This window comes from Hippocampus guttulatus, chromosome 1 (assembly GCF_054856545.1).
Source record: "Hippocampus guttulatus isolate MCC_2025c chromosome 1, RoL_Hgut_1.0, whole genome shotgun sequence".
In the NCBI taxonomy this organism is placed as follows: Eukaryota; Metazoa; Chordata; class Actinopteri; order Syngnathiformes; family Syngnathidae; genus Hippocampus; species Hippocampus guttulatus.
Window position 1 is genome coordinate 15,480,069 of NC_141261.1, and position 23,118 is coordinate 15,503,186.

The window sequence follows — 23,118 nt, forward strand, 5'->3', positions numbered from 1 at the left end:
AAAACCTCTTTGTTGAACCTGAAAAGATCTCATTAGTTTGTGAGTCATAAACCCCAACCTTAAAAAAAAAAAAATAAAAAAAAAAGACGACTGATGTTTTTGGAGTGCAAGAGCGGCGTCAGCTTTTAATGTCAGACTTCGATTACAACTGCAGGAACCTTGAAATTTTTATCATTTATGTCAATAAACATCAATAAACCAGAATTGGACAACACTGAGCTTGACAATTTTAAAACGGAATGACAATTGTATTGAAATACATCAGTTGAAAGGTCTTGGTTTGAAATTGTATTCAGCATGGGTGTCTGCTTATGACAAAAGCATCTTTATCTTGATGATGACCCCTTCTGCGGCCTCGGTAAGCCTCAATAAGAACAACATAGAAAGACACAATAAAACAATGAAAATAGAAAAATAGAAAAGGAATGCATTCTCACGCCGACATCAAACGACACGTGGTGGACTTGAAACCCTTCCAAAGGGTAGCCGATTGCTTTAAAAATGAACCACGTTGCGAGGAGTTCTTGGTCTTGGTGTTAGCGGTCTTTGGCGGAACGCAGGTCTGTGGTCACCGGGTCGTGCTGGATGGTTTGGTGCAGCATGAGAGCCAGCAAACCCGCCCGGTTCGTCATGGCGGCGCGCAGGTTCCTCTCTTGCTCAAACAGCTCGTCCAGTTTGTACCACTTGGCAACACAAACATGCGGAAGCAGAGATGGCAAAAGTACTCAGCCTCTGTAATCTGTCGTGTCGAAGTACACATACTGTACTCCAGGGGTGCCAAACTCATCGAGATATCGAATAAAATACAGTCGAGTTGAGAATCTCATCGTATTCTTACTTGTACGCCACCTATTGAGGGCTCAGTAGTTTTGAAGTGACTCAAGTCAACCATTTGTTTGTTCAATTATTGTTCAAGTGGGCGTAAACAGGGTCACAAATCGATTGCAAAATGGCAACGCTATTCATGACAATTTGACATTTTGGTGCAGATTTTATTAAGTTGACACACCTCATTTGCTTTCGCGCGCGGGGGGGCCAGATCAGGCCCCCGGAGCCTTGAGTTTGACACCCATGCTGTACTCGTATAGAAAAGCACTTTGGTAAAAGTTGAAGTCGTGATTCATCTCTGATTGAAACCCTTCCATCGTCTTCATTTTTCCACGCATACGCTGCGTTTCGAGTCTATTTTTGTCCTGGGCGAACAATATCGACTCTAAATGGTCCATTATCAAATTTATGAGCTGGTATGGCATTCCTAAACGGATATTTAATCCATAGCCAATGTTTGAAAGAAAAGGGAAAGTGTATTTTTTGGGGGGGTTTTACACCACTTGGTCCCTCCATTTTTGTTCTCTGGACTGTATCAAACTCCGCCGCTGTCCCATCCAAAGACACAAAGAGGAGCCTTTTAACTGTCGCGAGATGGCACCATCAGCCTGGCCGAGAGCCCTGACGGGGAGCTTGACCTACCACTCGGACTCTCTCCAGGTCCACCTCGGCGCGCCGCAGTTTCTCCCAGCAGTAGTGCTTGTTGCACTTTCTCTTGGACACCCGACAGAACTCGCCGGTGGGTTCGAAAACATCTTTCACCAGAGGGCAGCCGCACACCTCGTCTGCTGCCACCTGGAGGACAAAAGCAAACAAAAATGTTGTCTTTGTTCTTTACGTTTTCTGTGGGGGGTGGGGGGGTGTAAGAACGAAATTGAAAAATCAAATTTTTTGTGTGGAATTTTTTTTAAAATTATTTTTTATAAAAAGCAAGGAGATTATGCGACGGTCATATGGTTTATGATGATACCAGTGTAGCCTGTACTAGCGGAGACAAATTCCTTGTGTGTTCCACATACTTGACGATTCTGATTTTGATATTGCCCAGCCCTGACGCCATCCCGAGATAGAGCCTGAGAACATGGAAAGTGCTCGCAAGAGACACAGAAGCGAATCAAACCTTTGGATCCCTGGAATGTTCCGGACACAAGACCTGGAGCCGCTTGCAGTAGGTTTTGCTCTGAGGGTTGTAGACGTCACAGAACAGGCGCGTCGCTCTGTGTCAGAGACGGGGGAAACGTGCCATATTTTAATATGGAGCTTCGGTTCGTTGTCGTTTTTTTAAAAGCACTCTCATTTTTATTTCATTTCATGAATGTTGCGATAGGTATTTCGTGGGCGGGTGTGAAACGCGTGCTGCAGTTGTCAAAGTGAGCCGCCGGTGTGCCGCAGTGTGTTCCGCAAGCTGACATGTAGACGGACGGGCGGGCTCACCCTTCAATCCGCGTGGGGTACATGGATCCAAAGGACATCTGACTTTCATACTACGGGGACGACAAGGGCAACCATGGTCAGAGAGGGCAAAATCGACGGCGGCGACGGGCGGCGGCTCATACCGACCTTTGCGTAGCACCTTTCCATGTGTCTCAGCGCGACCTTGGGGTTGATCGGATGGCTGCAGGATACGCAGAAAATCTGAAGGTCGGTGTCGTCGCCGTCGCCTTCGTTGGCCTTCGGCACGCACAAACAAGCGCGACGGCTGTGTTCATTCGCTCGGCGTTATCCCGCATCCTTGTTTGTCCTTCCGAAACGTACGTTTCTTTCCCCAACTCAAAGCATTCCCACTTCAAGTCTCATGTTCTACTCAGTCTGGGCAATAATCTGGTTTCCATACATCGCGCGATAGACACCTAATCAATATCAATAGACATTGCACTCAATATCATATTGATGACAAAAAAAAAAAAAAAAATCAGGAAGCAGACCCCGCCCCTTGGATGTCTCTCGGTACCCGCCCAGCATGCTGATGGCGAGGATTCGTCAAGTTTTGATGACTATCCTTTTATTTGATCATTGTGGCTATTTTTGTGTTGCTGGGTTCTTATTTTGAAGAGGAAAAAAAAAGATCAGCATCTTCACATTCGATACATGGACGGAGACGGAGCGATCGGTAAGGGTTCGATGGCGATCAGCTTTTCGGCCAGATTGCCCAGCCCGACATTCCACCCCAACAATCATCTTTTCGGGCCGTTTCTTCCAAACAGCATTCGCTCGTTCTGTCTTCTAGCGGGACGGTTTTGCGTACCTCCTCGTCGTGCTGCACCTGGTTGAGTTTGGAGTTGGCGATGATGCCCTCCAGCTCGTGGAAGCGCTTTTCCATCAGAGTGAGGCGCAGCCTGGCGGCCTGCTGCTCCTTCCTGATTCGCTCCAGCTGCCTGCGGCCCATCTCCTCGGCCACGCAGGGGCTCTGCTGCCACTGCTGGATCCTCTGAGGGACGATCTCATAGATGCGACTGCGCACGCCAAAGCTCGAGTCAATCTCTTAGAACGTAACCACGCAAACTCATACGGGTGCAGAGAAGCACGGCGTCCCGAAACAGGCGTCTTGTACGCGGACATACAGTACGTTTGCAAAATGTAAGGGATGTCCCGTTACGATCGCCGTGATCGGAGTTTGGGTCCGATCGTGGACAAGGTCGGTTTTGTTCATTTCCTGAAATTGTTTTCTTTGGATAAGATTTGGTTCTGTTTCATAGTTCACTGTCGTGGTTCTGTTGCGTTTGTAGCCAAAAGGTGGCGCGGGAGGGCTTCTCCTCCAGCATCGCACCTGTTGCTCATCATGTCATTCGCTAACCATAAACACATGGGCCGCGCGGGGCCATGAGCTAGCTGGAGGCTAACGGCGGCTACACTGTCAGAGCGAACAGAGGCGAAGTTTTTTCGCCTCACTCAGAAGGCGACGCTAATCGCTGTCCAAGGTTTTAGAATTCGAGATTCAAGTCAATAACGTGCACGGCTGTGGACTTTGTCTCGAGTAGAATCACTGTTGACATATTTTAAACATGCTGGTACTCACATACACTGACACAAAAATTCCTAGGCGGGGGTGGGGGGGAACCCTCCTTGGCGGTTTTTTCACTTATGGCGGCCGGTTCCCGGGCCCCCGTCAACCGCGATAAGTGACGGATGACATCATCGCGCCTATACATATTTAATATGGCGGTGACGCCGCTCGTTGTGCTGTCGGTGCAGACGGCTGAGCGGATGTGTCAAATTGTCGCCTACGGGCATCGGACTACAAAGTCCCCAAAGGTGCATAAACTGGTGTGATCTGATCAGGCGAAAGGTGCGTTGCAGTTGGCGCGTCTGTCAAGAAAAAAAGGTCAGCGTACGGGTGGGTCCGGCCGGCGGTCCAGACACGCGTCATCACGTAGGGGCGCTGGGGGGGTGGGGGGTGGGGGGGGACTCACTTGGCTGCGAGCTTCTTGCCGCAGTTGTCGGAACAGTACTTGGAGGTGGCTCTGGCCGCTCGGACGCAGCCCGGCCCGAGACACTGGCGCAGGGGACTGCCGAGCTCCTTTGCGTCAGCCTCTGCCGCTCCGCCTCCCCCTCCACCTCTTCTTTCGCTGTGCCGTACGCGTCCCCTGTGTCGCTGCTTGGCCTTGTGACGCCGCGCCTCCTCTTTGGAGGCGGAGAGGGATTTCTGTGGACGAAAGGCATCGGTCACACGCGGTACCTCGTGCGCGACGGCGATGACCCGTACGCGACAGCGGTTCCATATCGAGTCAAGTCAAGTACAACTTTATCGTCAAATGCGCAACATACGGCACGGGTGAAATTTCTTCCCTCTCGAGACAACAGAAAACAAGAGAGGAGCCGCCGCGGGTGTCCGCGCCGCCATCAAAAGAAAAGTGAACATAAAATGACAAAATAAAATTTCCCCGCCGGACGCACAGTTCCAAATGATGTGCGTTTTTGGGACGCAAGGAAATTTCGCAGTCAAAACAAAAAAACAACAACAAAAAAAAAAAAACGACGATAAATCTTTTTTTCCAGCAATGCAGTGGCGCAGTTTAACAACGGCCGCCATTGTTGTTTTGATCCCGCGAGACGAGATTAGCGAGATCGGCCTTCACCTCGCGGGAAAGCGGACGATTGCCAAATTACGTAACGTTAAAACAAGTGTTGCGAAAGTTGATTGCGGAGATATCACAAAGGAAGCAGCTCAAGTTGGATCGTTTTGTTTTTTTGCGATGATGAGTCGACTTTGAGAAAGCCTTGCATCATTGGAAGCGGAGTGAAGAGAGGAGAATTTACGACCTCAAAGACTGAACCGTGGGATGAAATAAGAAGCCGTTTCTCAGCAGATCTTGGGATGCCCGAATTATTGACATTTTTACAGCATTCGTTGATCAGAAACGATGTATATTGTTGTCGTTTGTGTTATTATCATATGCAAATTGAATAAGTCGACCACTTCAGAATTTGACACTTGGGACTCTGGAAATGCATCGCGGGACTTTTCTGATCAGCGAGTCAGTTCCAGTTTGAGCAGGACTCAAACTGGAAAATGATCACCGTGGTACTCGCCTTCTTCTCTGGCTTCTTCTCGCGTCTCTTCACATGTTTCACCTTCACCGCCTTCTTTCGGAGTGACTCCTCCTCCTCCTCCTCGTCCTCGTCCTCCTCTTCTTCCTCCGCCTCTCCACTGTGCCACATCTGCAGCAGAAAGACGTGTCACGGGAGGAAGCTGGAACCCCCCCCCCCCCCATCCACTGACGAGGTTGTCGAATCCGGCAGCTTTGTACTGCTGGAAGAGCTCCAGCTCGCTTTCACTGAACACGTCATCTTCCTCTTCCTCCTCCGTAAGATGCCCGCCTTCTTGCCGGCGCCGCTCCCGTCGCCCCTTGGCACGGCGTCGACTCAACTCCTCTTCTTTGACGCGAAGCATCTTCTGCTCCACACCAGGAACATGCCACATCTTTTGCAAAAAACTCACTTTATTTCGCGTGCTACAGGCGTCGCGGGTACAACAACGGCGAGTGTGCGACGCCGCGTGCCGCGGGCGCCAACGCGTGAGACGCGCGTGCGCGACGGGCGCTCGCCGCGTCCACGTCGCCATCGCTCACCCGTGCGCGGAACTGGCACTGCCTCAGTCGACACTTCTGCCGTATCTTATTGGGTCCTCCAAACTTCTTCATGTCTTGGCAGAAATCGCAGGTGGCGCAGTCCTGCGTCCTCAAACAGGCCTCGCACTCGCCACACATGCGAGCGGAGCGTTTGATTTGCTACGCGACGCGGGCAAAGGCAGAAAACAAAAAAACAAACAAACGACTCGTGAGCTTTTGTCGACGACGCGCCGGTTCTTGCTTGCCGAGTCACCTGTGAGCTACGCCGGCCGTCACTCATGGACTGAAAGGGTGAGCTCCCGTCCTCCTCGGGCTCTTCCTCCTTTGTCTTCTTCTGACGATACTTAATTTCCAGAGACGGGTCGCCTTCTGAAACCGACGAGAGTTAAACACACCACATGCGCTCTTGACAACGCCATTTAATGGCAGCGCTGTCACATTACGCACATGAAGACGTGTGTGTGTGTGTGTGTGTGTGTGTGTGTGTGTGTGTGTGTGTGTGTGTGTGTGTGTGTGTGTGTGCGCGCTCTTGTACTCATGACATTGTGAGGACCGGCATGAGTTTTTAACCAACACAGTGAGGACATTTTGGCGGAATGTGTGTGTGCGCGTGTGTGTGTGTGTGTGTGTGTGTGTGTGTGTGTGCGTGTTTAGGATTGAAGTGCAAAAAGGCCAGTCACCTCGACAAGTGGGACAGAACCACACTCGGATGGTTTTGGCCGCCTTCTCTGACACGCCCACGCAGCTCCCGTGGAACCACTCGGCGCAGCTGTCGCAACCTCTGATTGGACGACAACGAACACGGCGTTTGGGTCGACGTACGGTCGTGTGCTCAACAAGTGTTATTTGAGAGCGGCGGCAATCGAGACAGCTCGCGTCGTGTTGCTTTATCGCTGCCTCTTTTTTCCATTTCAGATTTGAGCGAGGAGCACTCCATGATGAAGATCGACGGCAGTCGGTCTCCAGCGGCGGTTGATTGAAAGTACTCCAGAGGTGCACTTGAGTCGAGTTGAGATGCGTGACGTGTCCGTTACGGCGATGAACACGTATCATACAGGTGCGACATTGCGAACGTGCGCTACGGGGGTTTTTTTTTACACGTGAATGTGTGCCCGAGGTGTGACATTAGCTCCAAGCGTTACAAGTGTGCTACAAGTGTCAATGCGTGTACTGAAGGTGTCGACGCGTGATGCAAGTGTCACATGAGCTACAGCTGCTCCACATACGTTACGTGCGTTGCACAGGCGGCCGCCGCGCGCTACGGGTGTGAATCATTTGGACAGTGTGGTGGATTACATCATGAAGCAGTTGATGTCAGGTCTCCTGCAGACGCAGTAGACGGGCCCCTTCGGTGTTTCCATGCTAACATCAACCGCTTCCTCATCATGGTCAGGTTGAAGAAGTGACGCCTCGTCCGCCTTTAAGACAAACAGACACGGCATTCCTGAGCTTTAAAATGATTTTTTTTCTTAGCAATCATTTGACAAATAACCTCTAATTAAAAACTTAAGTTGAAAATGATAGAGAACAAAGGGGCATACAGTTGATGAAGAAATTATCGACAGTCTCTCTCTCTCTTGTCTCTCACGGTGGGCAAGGCCCCTTGCTGCCTTTCTTAAAACTCATTTTTATTCTTTTATTGTTTAGCTCGTGTCCCTTTATATTAAGAAATCACTGTGATCAGTATTAAAGCGCACGTGTAGGTGATAGACAGAAGTAAATCTGAGCGTGGTCTTCAAAACTATTGAATGGACAGACCTGAAAATCTGGACTTAGCCCCGCTCACCCATTTTTAATATCTTTATATTTGATCACTTCTCTTTATTTATACTTTTGTTCTTGTGCTTCACCCTTTCATAATTGTGCTGCTGTAAATTGGGAATTTCTCCATTGTGAGACAGATCACGTTTTTCTTATCTTATCTAATCTTATCTTATGTTTTGCCAAAGGACGGATCATGAAATGTAGTTTTCCCTCACTTCATGCATGCTCCGGGAATTGTCTTGCTTTACGTGAAAACAAAGGGGAAACCACCTACTTGGTGTTAGTCATATGAATGATGCTGTGATTTTACCAAGTGACATCTTTTAAGTGACCCTGCCCTGAATTACAAAGAGTTTGTCAGCCCAGGTGTAGACGAACGAATGACAAATGTGTAACAGAGGTGACATGGTGCATTGTTTACAAACATTATGACAATGGCTGTGTATAACTGATAGATGGAAAAAAGGAATCATTTTGACTTTTTTACACTGAAACGTACTTTGAGCGAAAAGAAGTGGTTAAATCAGTACTTCGACCTTAGCCGGTGTCTCTTTTCCACAAGTATCGGCACATACCGACTACGTGCTACCCCGGTGAAGATGGACAATGTGAAGAACGATAAACAATTGCGCATCGAAGAATGAAAACATACGCGGAGCCACCACCATTTGCGTCGTTTTTCTTTCTACTTGACCGTCACAAGACTCACCATCACTTGGTTGGAAGCCAAAAGACGCGTTTTATCCCCCCAAATACACCGACAGCTTTCTCTTTGTTCGACTTCATCATCCTCTTCCTCGCAGCATCAGCAGTTGCATCTTCGTGCGCGTTTTCTTCCTCTTTTTCTTTGCTGCGATACCGAAGTGGCAGCGACACCCGCAGCCCACAAAAGGAACAACAACTAAATCGATCAATCACATCATTTATTCAAGAAAAAACGTTTTATTGCTGTTTTGAAATATTCCCTTGTTCCAGAACAAAAAAAAACGTTTATTGCGAAAACATTTATTTACTCGTAAATCATAAATTTTGCCCCAGATAATTAATTGGTTTTTAATTCATAATCCAAACGAAAAAAGACTCACAAACGCATAAAAGGTCACGAAAATTAATTCTGATCGAGCAATTGCATCATGCATCACTTTAATCAAAAACTAAAATCAATAAATAAAATCTAATGTGACCCTGGAGCGCTAAAGTTTGCCCATGACTGCATTAAATCAACACTTATGAGTGCACTTGATGATCCACATGAACACATGACCGTCTTTCTTTCAAGCGTTATTTTCGAAAGAATGTTTTCACCTCAACTGTCTGTCAAATCAACCGCATTTCTTGTTGTGACGTCCGCACAACGGAGTGGGAGGTGTTGTGGGCGTTGACATGAATACTGTACACGCGCACTCGACAACCCAGACACCCCCCCCCCCCTCGGCCCCCATTACCCGAGCCGCTTATTCTCACGCGGGTCGCCTACAACTTGAAACTTCATACACCGCCACAGACACAAACGCGCACACGCCTTGGAAGGAGTGCAAAGCAGCGTGCGGAGGCTGAAGGTTGGTTTTTAGGTCAATATTATTGACATCATTTCATGAGCAAAATTACCAACGACTCTGATTATTATTAGGATGGATTTATACAATATTTGACATTGTTTTAAAAAAACAACAACTAAATACTGAGAACAGCTGGTTAAAATGTAATATGAACGTGAAAAAAAAGTGCAAACCTTATTTAAAAGGAACATAAAAGTGACGTTACGTTTTAATTTTTGTAAAACCAATAGTTGAGAGTCAGGTATGGATGCCGACGCATTAAGTGTGAAATCAAAGTTAATCTTGACTTATCTACCTTCTGAGTGAGTACTTCTAAACCTTGCCAGCACAGTGGGACTAATTAACATAATAAACACCACACCACGCGGATTTTCTCAGCCAATCATTTGTCAGCAAAGCAAGACAGAGTTCCAGAGCAAAAGAACAACTTTTATGCAGTGACTGAAGCGCTATCATGTCAAAGCCAAAAGGTAAGCAGAGCTGCAATGTTAGCAAAGCACTGCATGACCAGCAATTGAGAAAATGTTGCCGGTCCAACATTCATCACAGGCCTGGGCATACATCCATCACTGTCAGTCCACTATTATTTCAAGCCGAATCAAACTGTAATTGTCAGTTGGTCAGTTGGTCATGTTATTTCAACCACATGCTACCTGTTCGCCAGTCCGCACAATAATAAGAATGTTTAAAAAAAAAACATGTCATAGTCCAACATATGACAAATCCTATGTCATTAAAATAGTAAACGGATTGCACGATTTATCGGTGTATCTGCATCATACGGTGCCTGTCCAAAGAGCTTTACACACTCCCTCCCAGCTGTCTTCGGGCAGTAGGTGCGGGACACCCTCAGTTGGTTGCCAGCCAATCCCAATCTTGTTCAGTTTACGAACAAGTGGATGGTAATAATAAGTTTTTATTCTTCAGAGAACAACACTGTTTATCTCTCAGTGGCCAGGATGGACGCTAGAAGCGGAGCTACTGAGTGCTCCGACCAAGGAGAGTGCATCTCCAGCCAGCCGACAACCGGCAGACCGAGCGTCCTCCTCCAAAATGCAGGTGGGCTTAATGACGTTAGCTTAGCATAGGCTAATACCTGACAACCGTCTTCCCCTGCAGGCCAGCACGCCTCACTGGAAACTGATCGGGAAGTAGACGTCCAAATAAACACGCCTCAAAGTAATATCGTCCGTGACGTCATCGTGGACGCCACCTCAGGCGGAGACAATTTGCCGCGGGTTCCTCTCCCGCCTTCGGTGCCCACCAATCAGAAACGGCTGTCCTCCGGTGAGAGCCACGCCCCCTTCAAGACAAACGCTGCCCTCATTGAAGAAGTGGCGGGAGAAGGTGGGTGTCATGTGAAGCTGACATTCGTGTCCGATTTGTGTTGTGGTTGAAGTTCAAGGTCAAACTCAAGGCCCGGGGGCCAGATCCGGCCCGCTGCATCATTTTATGTGGCCCGCGAAACATGTCTAATTCCTTGATGCTTGCTAAAGTCTGAACCAAAATTTCAAATTGTCATATGTAATCCACAATAACAGTCATTATTCTTGACTTCTGATTTTAAAACTAGTTATCCATCAATTTGTTGTGTGCCGTGTATGTAATATGTGGAGGTGATTAAACATTTATATGGTTTCCCCAAATTCATAACGGCCCTCCAAGGTACACCCTAACGACAATGTGGCCCGCGGCAAAAATGAGTTTGAGACCCCAGATTTAGATGAAATAGAAACATCATGAAAGTTGTCCCTAGGTGTGAGTGTGAGCATGGATGGCTGTTCGTCTCTGTGTGCCCTGTGATTGGTGGGCAACCGGTTCAGGGTGTCCCCCGCCTACTGCCTGAAGACAGCTGGGATAGGCTCCAGCACCTAGCCCCCAGCCCCCGCGCGACCCTTGTGAGGATAAGCGGTTCAGAAAATAGATAAATGGAACCTTTACTGTTGTTTAGTCAACATTATTGTGATTTCCACATTTTTGGGGGTGGTGGAGGAGGAAGGAGGGGGGGGCGACGTGACTGTGACAGGAAGTAGAAAGATCAACACACCCATCGCGTTTATCAGTGGGACACCTTCAACATGAACCTTATCTCTGCGGCGCATGGGTACGCATGAAAAAACACGCGCGCGCGCTGAACGCAACGTTTGGAAGAGCTAGTGCAAGTACTCGATCTTCAGTAACTTTACGGTTGTGTTCACTAACCCTGTCGACTTGAGAACTAGCATTGCTACTTAGAGCATTGTTTTCGCAGTCAATGTGAGTTCCCGTCACTCTTGCTACATTCACTCTAGTTCTTTTCAATCCATGATATATATATATATATATATATATATATATATATACACACACACACACAACGGCGGTCTCTTCTCCATGTAACCGCAGTCTCATGTCTTCCACAGACTGTTGCGTTGGCTGCCTGCTGGCTTGTCTATTCTGCGAGCTTCCGTCCATGTGTTGGGCGGCGGAGAGGTGCGTGACGTGCGGAGGGGGCTCGTCCGGTTGCTGCTGGTTTTTTGACACCTGCTGCTGGTGCTGCTGCTGCTGCTGCTGCTGGGACGATGCGTGCGCAGCCCCGCTGGACTGCGGGATACTGGAGGAGTGCTGCAGCTCCACAGACTGTTTGGAGATTTGCTTGGAGTGTTGCGCCATATGTTTCCCCTCTTAGGGTGGCCAATCCCGGAAGGACGACAAGATGATGTCACTCCAAAATTCACGCTGAGTCTTGGTTGCTCATCGTACTGAGAATGGGAACTTTGCTAGGACTCATGGAGCGTGTCCTGACACAGGCTGACCCGGAAATTCATTAATTATATGCAATTATATGCACTAATTTATTTAAGGGCGAAACAGTTGAAGAGTGGGTAATATGTCTGCTTCAAAGTCCAGAGGCTCTGGGTTTAAAAAAAAAAGAATGTGTGCCCTTGTGTCCAAGTTTTGTGGAATCCCACGTCAACTCGGTGTGATTGACTTCTCTGGAGGGGCAGGCCGCCCTGAACAGGAAATTTGGGTATGGTTGTCCGTTTTCGGAACATCCAAACAGGAAACGGGAAGTTACTGAAAAGACAACGTGAGCTAACCTTTGAGCCCTGACAGCCAACATCAAAGACATTGGCACATATTCAGGCACAAGTTCTGACAACGACACGCGTGGGATTCTCCGAGAGGTTGTTAACGCCCTCTGGTGGTGGTGAGTGGAACATTTACAACATTTACCTCGTTATTTCAAACTTGAGAAAAACATCTTTTCAAGCATGAATAAAATGATATAACCTCTGTGGTTGTTATTTTCTTTTTCCCCCTTTCCACCTATTTTTTCAATACATGGCATGCAGCAATGAGTAACGAACTGGGGGGGGGGGGGCATTTTAAGGGCCTCACGACTCAATGGTACTCGAGAGAAAAATACTTTCTTCTCACTTTATTTCTATATAGTTTCTATATAGAGATATGATACAATGTTACATGATTGTAAACAACAACAAAGACGACTCCCTTTATGATCCAGACAGCAAAACGTCCGTTGCTATGATAAACAGATTACGTTCACTGTTAAGAAAAAAAATAAAAAATAAAAAATCATGAAAATTTTTAGCTGCTCAATGGGACAATGCTTACGGACGTGTTTGTCAGCAGCAGCTAGCTAGCCTCGGCACACGCGAACGCGCGTTCCTTTCTGACAGCTAAATGCTAGTGCTTGCTAAATAAGACGACATCACACAGGAGGGCATTTGGTCCCCAAAGCGTTTGTACCAGCAACAGATTGGTAAAGGGAAACAAACAAAACAAAAATCAAGGGGAATGACAGAAAAACTATTTGGAGTTGCATTCTCGGGACCAATCAAGATGCAGCATCAAGTGACAAATTGCTCCGATTGGCTACGCTCTTCGACTGAGTGCCTGTCAATCAGAAAACGGACACATACATACGACATTCATATCCACATGCTCGCCACAGAAGTCCACCAATTAGAAAATTGTTATAAAAAATTATATATCCAATTCTATATATCATAAAAACATTTTTCAATTCATTTTGGCACTGACCTCCAAGTGGTAGCTGATAACGCATTCGTTTACAGGTAAAATCCACGCCAGCACAAACAACGATGCTCGCGTGGCTGGATAGCATCTGCATGCTAATGGAGCTAGCTGTAGCTATGACAATGTTTGACATATATACAGAGAGAGAGCGAGATAGGGCGGATGGTTGACGGCGTGGTTACCGTAGTGACGGAGCAAAAAAAAAAAAAAAAAAAGCAAGGTTCTAATGTTGAGAGAGGGAATGACAGGATTACCGCGGCGAGAGAAGGGGAGCCGTGTGATTACCATGGTGGCAGGAGGGTGTTGACATCGTTACCATGGTCACAGAGGGCCAATGACCTGGGGTCATCATCGTGATACAAGGAAGAGTGGTGCGGTTACCGTGGTGACGGGAAGAGTGGTATGGTTACCGTTGTGACGGGAGGTGACGACAAGGTGATCATGGTCACATAGTGGTGGTGACTTGGTTAACATGGTGACAGAGGGATGGCATTGACAGAGAGGATGATTTGGCGACCATCATGATGGGTAGGGCCGGGGGGTGATGTGGTTACCGTAGTTGCAGATGAGTGTTACCCGATCATGTTGACAGATTAGGATGGCACGGTTCTCATGGTGACAGAGGTGTGATGACATGGCCATGCGGCAGAGGTGATGATGCGGTCACCACAGGGACAGAGAGAAGGGTGTGGTTACCGTGGTGAATGAGAGAGGGTGAGGGTCTCATGACCACGACAGAGGGGCGGCGGCATAGTTAGCAGCGCGGCGTCAGAGGAAATGCCGGCGGTTATCGTTGACTGTTTGCTCAGAGGTCATCGTCCATGCTGCTCCCCCTGCTGCTGCAGCGCGACGCCCCGCATGACAACATGGGGTCGGCGCCGCCCGCGGGTGACATCAGGCCGCCGTCCTCCATCAGGATGTCTCCGAAGTCGTCCAGCGCCGCCAGCCCCGCGTGGTTCATCAGGTCCGCGGAGAAGGCGCCTTCGCCGCCTTGAAGCTCGTTCAGCTCTGCCAAGCCCAGCGTGTCCGACGACGGCGTCGCAGCAGAGAGGAAGCCCCGCGAGTCCGTCGGGGTGCCCGCGCCGCAAGAAAAAGCAACGCCGTGCAGGCTTGCCTGAAGCTCCAACTCCTGAAAATGAAGAACTCGTCAAAGGTGGGCTGACTTGGGGGGAGGGGGGATGTTTAACGATTGACAGGTGCGGTGTGGGAGGTGGGCGAGACCAACGCGCGATTGACGAGCGAGTGTCACTGACCTGTATGCGCAGCATCAGGGTTCTGTTGGTGAGTTCCAGTCTCTTGTGTCTTTCTTCCATGTCGCGAGCTCGTTGTTGTTCTTTCTGAAGTCTTCGGATATAATCCACCGAGGCCTTCAGGATGCTTCCTTTGTTCCACCTGGCGTCTCTGTCCAATCACAAGGCCTCGTTAGCGCCCGCAACTTAACGAACGGCAACACCCCCTGCCCCTCCGAGTACTAACGGGTCAGGCGTCTTGGGGACGAGCGCGCCCAGCTCTTTGATGCGGTCGTTGATGTTGAAGCGGCGCCGCCTCTCGACTGGAAAAGAAAAAGCGTCTCTTCAACCGTCTGCCTGGTAAAGCGTGATTTCGGGGCTCGATTGGCTTGTTCGCTGAGAACTCACTCAGGTTGTGATTGTCCTTCTTCTGTCGCTCCTTCATCAGCACCTTTGCATCCACGTCTGCAACGTCATAACATCATCATTGTATACAGCTCATGTTAAATTAGGATTGGGTGATAAAGCCTGAAAAGAAAATCGGAAATTTTCTTTCCATACAAATGTGATTTTAATTAGATTTTTCACAAAAGCAATATGAGTGACGGGGTTTTTTGGCTTTCTGGATTTTTTTTTTTACTTCTCCTGAGCTTTAAATTTTGTTCTCCGACACCCCCCCCCCCCTCCCTACCCGAGCATCAACTTATGTCACCTACCACAGAAATAAAATGTATTAAAAAAAATGTTTTTTTTCAACAGCTAGGCGTTTCCTGAAAAAAAAAGTCACTTTTTACGAACAGGGCACGTACATTTCGACTTGTGATTTCCATAGGAGAAGTGATTTGTTGAACTTTGGCGATTGTGCGATTATCTTGAGGTTCACTGAACAGGAAGTCAGAAGTGATGACAATGTCAAATTTGTGCCTAAGGATGTCGTTGTGCTGACTGAGGAAACGGGAGAAAGCACACGGTCGCCGTATGAGTCGGACGGCGGGGAGGGTCGCCACTGGGGCAACAGCCAATCAGCCGCGGGCTTTTACATCAGACCATTTCATATTTTCACATGTACGTGGGGGTGGGGTAGGCAAATTTTCGACTGTCGTGGTCACAAATGGCCTGGTCTGATTTCCCTGCTCAAAGTCACGAAACATTTGTTGTACTGTATTAATATTGAGGTTTTATTCCCCCCCTCCCCACGAAATTGGTGTCTTTGTTTTTTTTTAATCACATGAATTTGCCAATTCACTTATTGTAAATAACAATAAAATAAAGTAACATACACAGCTTTATTTCACATTGTATTTTATAAAAAAAAAAGAATAACCGGTTCATGATTGGAAATTAATTAAATTTTAAATTTAATTAAATTTAATTAAACTGTATTCAGTTTAATCAATTTTTTTAAAATGGCTTCATTTTTATATCATTCAAAGAAACTATTTCAATTTCCTAAAATTATACATTCAATTCGTCAACAGAGCGGATTCGTGACCCTGATTTCTTTTGCAACATGGTAAGTTTTTTTAGATTTTTTTTTAAAGTTTGACAGACTACAAATTTCACAACAAATTGTAATTGATTAATTCATATTCATTTTTGATACATAACTCATGAAATAATCTATACAAAAGTTGTTAAACAAACAATTTTGAATTCCTTTTTTAAAACAATCGCTGAAATAATTGGTCAATTATTTAACTATAGAAATGCAAATTATACAGTTTGATCAGAGTGGAAAAAAATAAGCATCATTTTTTATTATGAATACAAAACATTTTGTTACATTTATTTAGCAAATGTTACCTAAAATCATGTATCACATACCCATCCGTTATCCGGACCACTTTTCCATTATGAATTAAAATGTCTTTAAAAGTTTATTTATGATAAATGTTGTATTTGCTCATTTGGTGAAATAATGAGATTGATTTATTGCAAATACAAATTCATACAGTAAACAATTTTAGATATACTTTTGAAAAATAATGTATTTAAAAAAAGGTTTATTCATAAAATAATTTAAATGAGCATGATTTTTTTTTTAGACCTTTGATATATTCGATTCTTGAAATAAAGCATTTTGTATACCCTTAACTTTTGTTTGTTTTTTGACCTCATCTCCGAGAATGGCCTTAGCGTCCGTTCATTTTAAAAGTGAAATGGCATTTGGGGGGGGGGGGTGATCCCTCTCTTGTAACCACGGAAACAGCAAAGCGCAGCAACCCACTGTTCGGCTCCGGCTTGACGGCGAGCAGGTCGGCCGGGCAGCTGTTGCTAACGGCGACTGCGGGCGTGGCTTTCCCGCCGCTCTCCCCGTAGGCGTCCGGCATGTTTCCCGCCACCACCGGCAGCTGGAACAACCAATCAAAGCGCACAGTCAAACGCGGACGGATGAAGTCGCTCCGGTGGCTAAGGTGAGCATCGACGAACAGAAACATGAAGTCTAACAGCAGGGACGGCGGAATTTGTGGAGAATGTGGGTGCGCACTTCCCAAAACAAACAACAACAAAAAAGGCAAAACAAAGCACATCAATCACCATAAATCATTTTGATGGCTTGCTACAAATAATGATGCGACCGCTCAGCTAAGCATAGGGGCATATCCACAGCAGGCCCAAAAGTGCCCCCCTGTTCCTCAGGCTCTGCCTAACTAACTGCTAAACTAACCACTGAGCTGCAGGTGCCAAGAGACGACAAAACACGTTCATTCACTCGCTTGACATTTTCTATATGTTGACACAATTGAAAAGCAATCAAACAATTCGCTTACCACTTCTGCGAAATGTTTTTATCAAACTACCTCAAGCATTAATAGTAATAGACACATTTCGACGTATATTAATAAGAAGCTAATGCTAACTATCTCACGTGCCCGCAGACTCCATCGCATTATCACTGGTGGATGCAGGATTTTTTTTTCTCCCAGCCACCGAAACACGCCACATAAGATACGCGCCATTCAATTCAAGTCAATGCAGTTCGCGCGGCGGATGACGCGCTCGAAGCGGCGGGAAACGTGCGCGTGCACCAAAAATCCGCTCATTTCGTCTACTAGCCAGAGCTAAAAAAACTGAAGTTTTTACGCGCTTTCCCTCACGGCAACCAATCAGGCTTCGGTATGCGCTATGTCACACGCAGGCAGGATTTGTGACCACATTTGAGAGCACGCTGGAGATTATTGCTGCGGTCAACTGTACAACATAAAATAAATGGGAGCTGGCTTGGGGTATTCTCATTATTTTATTTTATTATTATTTTTTAACTGTTGAACTGTACGAAGTGTCGCATTATCCACAACTACAACATCAACCAATTGGTCCCCCGTGGCTCTTTGCAAAATGGCTGGTACTTATGGCTCTCGTCTAGCGAGCGAAACCCCGCCCCTTCTACGCTGCGCGCGAATCAAGTCGCCGCATCACCAGGAACTCCTGCGGTCAAAAGCTGGCGAATAAAGCGAGGCGGAACGCTCACAGCGGATTTGGTGCGCACGTATCATTATCGTAGCGGTGTGGGGCAGGCGTTGACATGGCCAAACGCAAATACCGCCCACCGCGACATCGACATTGTACATTAGAATCAGAAGGTAACGATGGTAACAGCGTGCTCTCATGCTAATAATGCTAACACGGCAGCCCCGTCGAGCTTTCGGCTTTGACATGACGCTTGAAAGTGGCGTTTTCACCCCCGAACTGCCTGAGAAACTCTCATTTACATGATGTAAATGAGCTCGACTGTTTGGCAACAGTGCGGCAGACTTAGGGAAGGCCACGCTCACAAACACATTTACAGAAAAAGGCAGAGAACAGGCGCTCCAGAACCACAACTCTTTGCACGCACGCGTTACGACGTTTTCCATAATATGCGAGTGTTTCAACTTTCTTGGAACTCACCGAGCAGATATCGATGCTAAACGCTAACTTCACAAAATCGACACATCTTCACATGTCATTAACGGTCAAGTTATTGCCAATTTCACTTAGTTTGAAATAATCAACTTGCGCAAGTGTATTGTGTATCGAAGCTCAAATCAAAATGACCCCCAAGTTGGGATACAACAACAACAACAAAAAAAAGAGTTTCAGAACAAAGACATTACCTCTGCTTTAAGTCTCCTCTTATCATGCTCCTGCAGGAAAACTAAAATCCTCATCGCTTTGCACGCATGCACACACACACACTCACTCACTCACTCACTGTGCTAGCACATGGACACACACACACACACATGCAAAGCCTGCACACAGGCAAATCAGTCGTGCTACTTCTGTCTGTTTCTCTTCAGCGACTGTTAAAAAATGAGGAAACATCCCTTCAGAAGAAAAAAAAAAAACTTCCCTCGGCAGCCTTATTAGCACATGCTCACTCGCAAAAAACACACGCACAAGTGCCCAGGAAGGGGAAGGAGTCAGAGCTGCGTAAGCATCACCAAAGGCGGGAAAACGCCACCTCATCAATTTTGTTTCTGCTTCGCCCCCAGAATCATACACAAAAAGGCACGCATGCACGCGCAAACACACACTCAAACGCACTCGCACACTTTATCACTCTCTTGACACACTCTTAAATCATTCACTCCCAAAGACGTTTTTAAACGTCTTTTCAGACTTGGTCCAGAATTGGCTGGTCCTGAAAGAGTTCAAAGACTAGCTCTCTTTCACACACTCTCATAGACAAACAATCTCAGACATACACACAACTCTCACGAACACAGACTCTTCCATGCTCTCTCTCTCTCTCACACCCACACACACACACACACACTGTCAAACACCCTCACTGAAACTTACACACTCAAACTCACACAGTCGCAGACAGACCTACACTTACACACTGAAATTCACACTCTCAGGCAGACCTTCTCTCTCTCTCTCTCTCTCTCTCTCTCTCTCTCTATATATATATATATAGAGCATTTTCAGAGGTACACTAGTCCCTCGCACAAAACACACACACGCACGCACACACTGCAGGCATTGGAGGAGGGGGCTGAGCATTACCGTTGTGGCAAGCTGCTGCCGTGAGTCGAGCAAGGTGAGGAAGTCGTCGCTGAGGCTGGACTCCAGGCTGATGATGTCATCGATGACCGTCTCCTCCATCTCAAAGAGCCAATCAGAAAGGATTCGGGGTTGAATTACGCCGAGTCTGGACACGGACTTCTCAGAGAAAAGGCTGATGAAGTCGGACATGAAAGACAACACACCATCTCTTTTTGCACACGCACCATGAGCTAACACTGGCAGCGACACAGAAAGGCACCCTTGCAGAAAACGGTCAAAGGTGTGAAATGTTGCTGAATGCCTTGAATGGGAAATAGGAATGCCATTTACTGGGAAAAAAAAATCCTGATTAAAAATGTCAATCCAGTAGTACAAAATCTTGTCCACCAACCATGTGCCTTTTTGCTTAGCGTTGCCATTTTTTTCGTCCACATCCCACACGAGTCATCAATTGGACCAATTTTAGAGCGCTAACGCGTGGAGACAGACGCATGCGCTCCCGTCTGCGTTACCTCCACTTTGGGGCTGCTGAGAGCGTGCCGGCTGCTGAGGGAGGAGTCCGACGACGGTCCCGAAGCGTTGCGACTGGCCGGACTGATGGTGGAGGAGAGGTACTGTCGGACCTGCTGCTTCTGGGCCTGCTGGATGTGGTACCGGGTTGGGTTTTCCAGGTGGGTCTGCACCTGAGGGGTGGCGAGAGCTTAGCGCGCAACACGGCACGTGTGTCAACACCGTGCGAGACGTCGCAAATCGGTCCTCGGTGATGTGATCGCAATCCCATCTCTGTCTTGTGAATGACTTTCTTGTCTGCTCAATTAAATGCAAAAGAAGCGCAGTGTGTCACCAGCGATCGGCCCGCTAACCTGTGACGTCAAATATTGACTTGACAGTAATATGTTTCATGCCAGGGACGAACAACCATTCGCTCTCACAGTCAACATTGCGAGACAATTAAGGCCGTTCCATTAACCTACGGTGCATGTCTTTGGAATGTGGGAGGAAACTGTAGCACCCGGAGAAAAGCCACGCAGGCCCGGGGAGAACATGCAAACCCCACACAGGAAGGCCGGAGCCGGAATCGAACCCTGCGCCTCTGCACTGTGAGACGGATAAACTGTGGTGCGACACGTCTCACCACAGTTTATCCGCTAAGAACTAGCCGGCCAAAGTGACAATCGACGACTGCCATCTTTTGATCGCGCCGTATGTACGATCAGAACTTTTAAAAACATGGTCAACGTTTTCGGGTCTATTCACGATTCCCAAGGGGTCCATTATTCACACTTGTTGGTTGTTATTCTACATTTGTTGTACTGTTGAATGAAAATGTTTGAAATGAATGAAAGAAAATGTATGTTACAAAAATGTCGAATTACCCTAAAACTATCTTTGTTGCTTTAAAACTGGCCGTCAAAAAAAAAAAAAGTAATTTGAAAAAAAGAGTTTTTTGTCTTTGTCTTGGCGCTCAATGTGTAAACAGTCTGTTTTGGTGTGGAGCCGAAAGTCACGCCACCGACCTTCGTCTCAACATTTCCGACATCTCCGCACCCCCGCTATCTTGAAATGCACATTTTGAAAGACTTGTCAAGTCCCGAGGCTCGGGTCAAGTTTCATACCATCAAATAACCGAGCAAGTCCAAAAATTGACAACCACTCAAGCCCCCAACCTCCGCCTCGTACCTTCAGCACCTCGACAGGGACCTGTGCCGGAGGCCCGGAGAGTGAGGCGCCGACGCAGACGGGCGACGACGGGGAGGCGGCGGGCAACCGCAGAAGCTGCTGCTGCTGCGCTTCCTTCTGCTCCTCCTCGAGAGCCTGCCGACGCATCAGATCCTGACGCATCAGGACCCTGTGGGACAGAGCGGCGTCAGGATCGGACGCCGGCGGTCGCGCCAGAGAAGCGGGAAGCGTACCTGGAGGACATCGCCACGGGCACGGATGAAGAGGAAGACAAGGTGGAGGAAGAGGAGCCACTTGCTGAAGCACTGAGGAGACATGACGAGACACAAATGTCCCTTTAAGGTTGCAAGACGAACGTCCGAGGTGTAACGTGTCATCACGTCGCGACACACGGCGTAGGCGACGGCGAGCCAGAGGTCGGTGAGGTTACCTGCCGTGGATGGGCTGACTCTTGATCTGGTAGAAGGTGTCGCAGTCTGCTGGCAGAAGGGAGTCCACCTCAATATCAGCCACGATCCCAGACTCCACCCTATAAGAGCGCAGACACAAGCGACCGAATCAGAGGCCTCTCGGTTCACGCCGGAATCCCTCTGACAATCTTCCATTCTCCTTATGAAAGAGAATTAGGTACAGTTTAGTCGCTGACGATGTAGCGGCACGCACGCAAGTCCGAGTTGCGCGCCCGAGGTACGGATTTCGGGGTGTGTCCGTGAATTGAAACTGCCAACACTCCCTTAAGATCCAGTGCAGGTGTGAATGAGCGCTTCTACTTTTAAATTGGGAATTTCTCTATTGCGAGACTAATAAAGGTTTTCTTGTCTTTTCTTATCTTAAATACAATCATCTGTAATTGCGCTTAACGACAGAGAGTGAGTCATTTTGCATCTCTGTCGTTATTACGCTACTATTATCTTGTCACTTTGACATTACAGCACCCATTTACATTCCGTTTTCTTTGAAACCTAACTCCACAAGCGAGTGAAACAAAATGATTTAACGATAACTCAAGCAAGGTCAGAGTGACTTATCTGAACGGGTTTGAGTTGCCTGATATTTCATCTTTAACACTTTGGCGCCAGAATGATGACGACATACACTGTTTTAAATACGTTCACTTTATAGCACATGCTGAAATTCCTGTTCTTTTCTTTCTTTTTTCTTTTTTTGGCTAGCCTTAAATCCGTCCACAGCATAAACGAGTTAACATACTCCTGAGCCAGTTTAGAGGGACATAAGCATCCCGGTTTTGAGGTTCCTGTGATTTCCTCTTTAAGACTTTTCTTCGGCGCCGAAACGATAACACCATACACCGTTTTGGGGGCCATCTACACCCCGTAAAAACTAAACATTCTGAATAAGATTTGCCAATCGATGCGACTTCCGGGTGCGCCTGAGCAGCCAATAGAAGACAAAGTAAAGCCAGCGGAACAAATAACGGTGACTCACCGAAGCACGTTGAGACTTTCAGCCGAGTCCAGGATGACAAACACGGTCTGGGGCTCTAGCGCATTCCGGCCCTGGCCATCGCTCGATTCCCGGTCGGGACTGATGGAGGACATTTCTTCAGCAGTACCAAAGATACGCAGTTTCCAAGCCGACTGAAATGAACACAGAGGAAAGAAGCCTGATTTCCCAGCAGCCACCGCGCCCACACATACACACTAATGTGCAGCTGTGAGCGTAGACATAAAACACACAGATCGGTCGCGTTCGTTTTTTTGCTTCGACTAAATTTTTCAGAAAACACAAACAGGAAAGTGACGGACACCAAGTGGTGAAGATGATAATGAAAAATAGGGATAGTTTAAAATGTTTCCAGGTGAAAAATGTCGAACTTTAAACGAGGAAGCTCAACCCGGAATTCTCGTTTTGTATCTCTACGCACAGGCGGGATAGACTACGGAAAAAGCAGATCGCCCTCTACCCAATAGCATCGCAGTTTCAAAC

At 47.3% G+C, this 23,118-nt stretch overlaps 3 protein-coding genes across 6 annotated transcripts; 1 reads left to right on the forward strand and 2 right to left on the reverse strand.

Annotated features, from left to right (window-relative positions):
* Nucleotides 1-96: 96 nt before the first annotated feature.
* cxxc1a (CXXC finger protein 1a) lies at nucleotides 97-8,499 on the reverse strand. 3 transcript variants are annotated; one of them, XM_086113519.1, is made up of 14 exons: nucleotides 8,371-8,499; nucleotides 7,194-7,315; nucleotides 6,578-6,678; nucleotides 6,151-6,266; nucleotides 5,898-6,056; nucleotides 5,549-5,722; nucleotides 5,359-5,487; nucleotides 4,239-4,471; nucleotides 3,074-3,281; nucleotides 2,389-2,499; nucleotides 2,263-2,312; nucleotides 1,949-2,045; nucleotides 1,471-1,623; nucleotides 97-683 (listed from the first exon to the last, which is right to left on the reverse strand). In XM_086113519.1, exons 1-14 carry the CDS (start codon nucleotides 8,371-8,373, stop codon nucleotides 537-539), a joined length of 1,803 nt encoding a protein of 600 aa, XP_085969645.1. In that variant the 5' UTR covers nucleotides 8,374-8,499; the 3' UTR covers nucleotides 97-536. The 3 variants fall into 3 exon arrangements, with proteins under 3 accessions (XP_085969645.1, XP_085969636.1, XP_085969652.1); XM_086113510.1 differs by having other exon boundaries at nucleotides 5,549-5,749; XM_086113526.1 differs by having other exon boundaries at nucleotides 5,549-5,749; nucleotides 7,124-7,315; nucleotides 8,371-8,474.
* A 620-nt stretch (nucleotides 8,500-9,119) lies between these two features.
* Nucleotides 9,120-12,496, forward strand: LOC147210617 (myoD family inhibitor). Of its 2 annotated transcripts, none has more exons than XM_086130461.1 (4): nucleotides 9,120-9,220; nucleotides 10,172-10,279; nucleotides 10,340-10,567; nucleotides 11,623-12,496. In XM_086130461.1, the coding sequence occupies exons 2-4, from the start codon at nucleotides 10,180-10,182 to the stop codon at nucleotides 11,886-11,888; spliced, it is 594 nt and encodes a 197-aa protein (XP_085986587.1). In that variant the 5' UTR covers nucleotides 9,120-9,220; nucleotides 10,172-10,179; the 3' UTR covers nucleotides 11,889-12,496. The 2 variants fall into 2 exon arrangements, with proteins under 2 accessions (XP_085986587.1, XP_085986579.1); XM_086130453.1 differs by having other exon boundaries at nucleotides 9,140-9,220; nucleotides 10,148-10,279.
* A 130-nt stretch (nucleotides 12,497-12,626) lies between these two features.
* Nucleotides 12,627-23,059, reverse strand: tfe3a (transcription factor binding to IGHM enhancer 3a). The gene is made up of 11 exons (XM_086113613.1): nucleotides 22,618-23,059; nucleotides 21,602-21,700; nucleotides 21,405-21,476; nucleotides 21,172-21,340; nucleotides 20,004-20,174; nucleotides 19,492-19,590; nucleotides 16,721-16,844; nucleotides 14,902-14,958; nucleotides 14,741-14,816; nucleotides 14,518-14,665; nucleotides 12,627-14,393 (listed from the first exon to the last, which is right to left on the reverse strand). The coding sequence occupies exons 1-11, from the start codon at nucleotides 22,728-22,730 to the stop codon at nucleotides 14,070-14,072; spliced, it is 1,452 nt and encodes a 483-aa protein (XP_085969739.1). The 5' UTR covers nucleotides 22,731-23,059; the 3' UTR covers nucleotides 12,627-14,069.
* Nucleotides 23,060-23,118: the final 59 nt, after the last annotated feature.